Genomic DNA, 1,987 nt, shown 5'->3' with positions numbered 1-1,987 from the left:
GCATTTCCTTTATCACCAGCTGCAAAAGACCACAGGTTATTTTATATAAGCTATCTGTTATTTAGACAAAACTCAGCTAGACTGTGCAACATGTTTTCCTGAAGAAAACTCTGAAGCCAGCCATTAAAATCCCTTTAATGTTCCCTGATTTTGCAATGCCTGTGTGAGATTTCAAAGAGAGAATTTTTCATTTATCAAATAGAAAGAGCATCTTAGATGAATGTAGTGACAAGTAACAGACACTGTGGGATTCTCTTACAGGCTATGGATGCTATAAAGAACATGGTTATGACCATTTTTATTTTTGAATTCTTCATTGGGAACCTGTTAAATGGATTCATAGCACTGGTGAATTGTCTGGACTGGGTTCAGAGAAGAAAGATCTCTCCAGTGGATGAAATCATCACTGCTCTGGCAGTCTCCAGAGTTGCTCAGCTTTGGCTTGTAGAAGTAAATATATTGCTTTTTCTTACTCACTCAGTAAAACTGACGGAAATCGTAACAAGACTGACCAACATTGCCTGGGTTGTGACCAGTCATTTTAATCTTTGGCTTTCTACACAACTCAGCATTGTTTACCTTCTAAAGATAGTCAAGTTTTCGAATTCAATTTTTCTTTACCTAAAATGGAGAATTAGGCAGGTAGTTTCAGTAACCCTGGTGCTGTCTCTGGCCCTTTTGTTTTTAAACATCATGGTCATAAACACGCATGTTGATGTCTGGGTTGATGTCACTAGAGGAGACTCGCCTCACAACTTCAGTTCAAGAAACTCTACTCCATTTCTCAAACATATTTTATTCACCAACTCTGTATTTGCCAGCATCCCCTTCACTGTGTCGCTGGTGGCTTTTCTACTGTTAATTTTTTCTTTGTGGAAACACAAGAAGAAGATGCATGACAGCAGCAGGGGCTCCAGAGACTCCAACACCCTGGCTCACGAGAAAGCCTTGAAAACTGGGATTGCCTTCCTCTCTATTAATGCCATCTTTTTACTTACACTTATAGTAAATGTCTGCAGCACTCAATTGAAGGATAATTATATAATACTTTTATTTAGTGTGGTTACTGGAATAACTTTTTCTTCATGCCACTCCTGTGTCCTGATTCTAGCAAGTGTTAAACTGAGACAGGCTTCCCTTTCTGTGCTGTGGTGGCGGATGTGCAGGACCAAAGATGCAGGATCCTGCGGTCCCTGAAAAGATTTTGGATCATCATGCATGTTCTAAAGGACAGTCAATTCTTAAGAGACTCCTTCATGTTTAACTTTGCTTTCTCCCATAATTTTTTGTTGTCTGCGATGTCATTTCATTTATAAAAGTACATTTGGAATCAGCACTATACAAACATGTTACAAACTTAGTAGTCCATTTATAAATATGCATATTTATAAACACACAGAAAGGGACATGAATGTAGCCTACTTCAAAATTAGAACTTTGCAAAATATATTATTAATTTTGCCATCATTATAATAATGTACATTGACACTCCTGGGGAGAAAAAGCTTCATCTATGTCTAAGATTCTACTGAGAGCTTATTTGTTTATAAGAATTTTTTTTATTGTAATTAGCTAGAGTCTTACTGAACCACAGATGAGTTGTCGGGAGATACCTTCCCTTCACTTAATAGCCACTCCTCTGCGTCTGGCCTAGCATCCTTTATACTAGCAGGTTAAATCTCTGGAATATATTCTGAGCAGAATAACTGCTTTTTCCCAAACCTAAAAAGGTGTCATGAAGTAGCATCTTAAACCTCCACAGATTTCCTTGTTTAGTCTAACTGGTCTGCCTGTGGTTGCTACCAATGTATTTAGCAAATTTTACAATATATACCTTTTTTGTTGTTGTTCTGTGATTATTAAGAGCTTTCTGCACTATCTTAGTGTTGGAACACATATTTAGATGTTCTGAATCCATGTTCCTAGGCTGTAGTCATCATATTTGGCTTAATAAACTACCATTCATAGCTGCACTTTCATCAAGAAT

General features: G+C 37.4%; 1 protein-coding gene across 1 annotated transcript; it reads left to right on the top strand.

Annotated features, from left to right (window-relative positions):
* Positions 1–216: 216 nt before the first annotated feature.
* LOC110561441 (taste receptor type 2 member 125-like) lies at positions 217–1,197 on the top strand. Its single transcript, XM_021657862.1, has one exon. The coding sequence runs from the start codon at positions 217–219 to the stop codon at positions 1,195–1,197; it is 981 nt and encodes a 326-aa protein (XP_021513537.1).
* Positions 1,198–1,987: the final 790 nt, after the last annotated feature.

Source organism: Meriones unguiculatus, chromosome 5, assembly GCF_030254825.1.
Source record: "Meriones unguiculatus strain TT.TT164.6M chromosome 5, Bangor_MerUng_6.1, whole genome shotgun sequence".
Taxonomy (NCBI): Eukaryota; Metazoa; Chordata; class Mammalia; order Rodentia; family Muridae; genus Meriones; species Meriones unguiculatus.
The sequence above is the reverse complement of the archived record's forward strand: the minus strand, read 5'-3'. Positions and strand labels throughout refer to the sequence as shown.

Coding starts and splice junctions, on each gene's coding strand:
- LOC110561441 (XM_021657862.1), top strand. CDS start 217: ATGAATGTAGTGACAAGTAACAGACACTGTGGGATTCTCTTACAGGCT.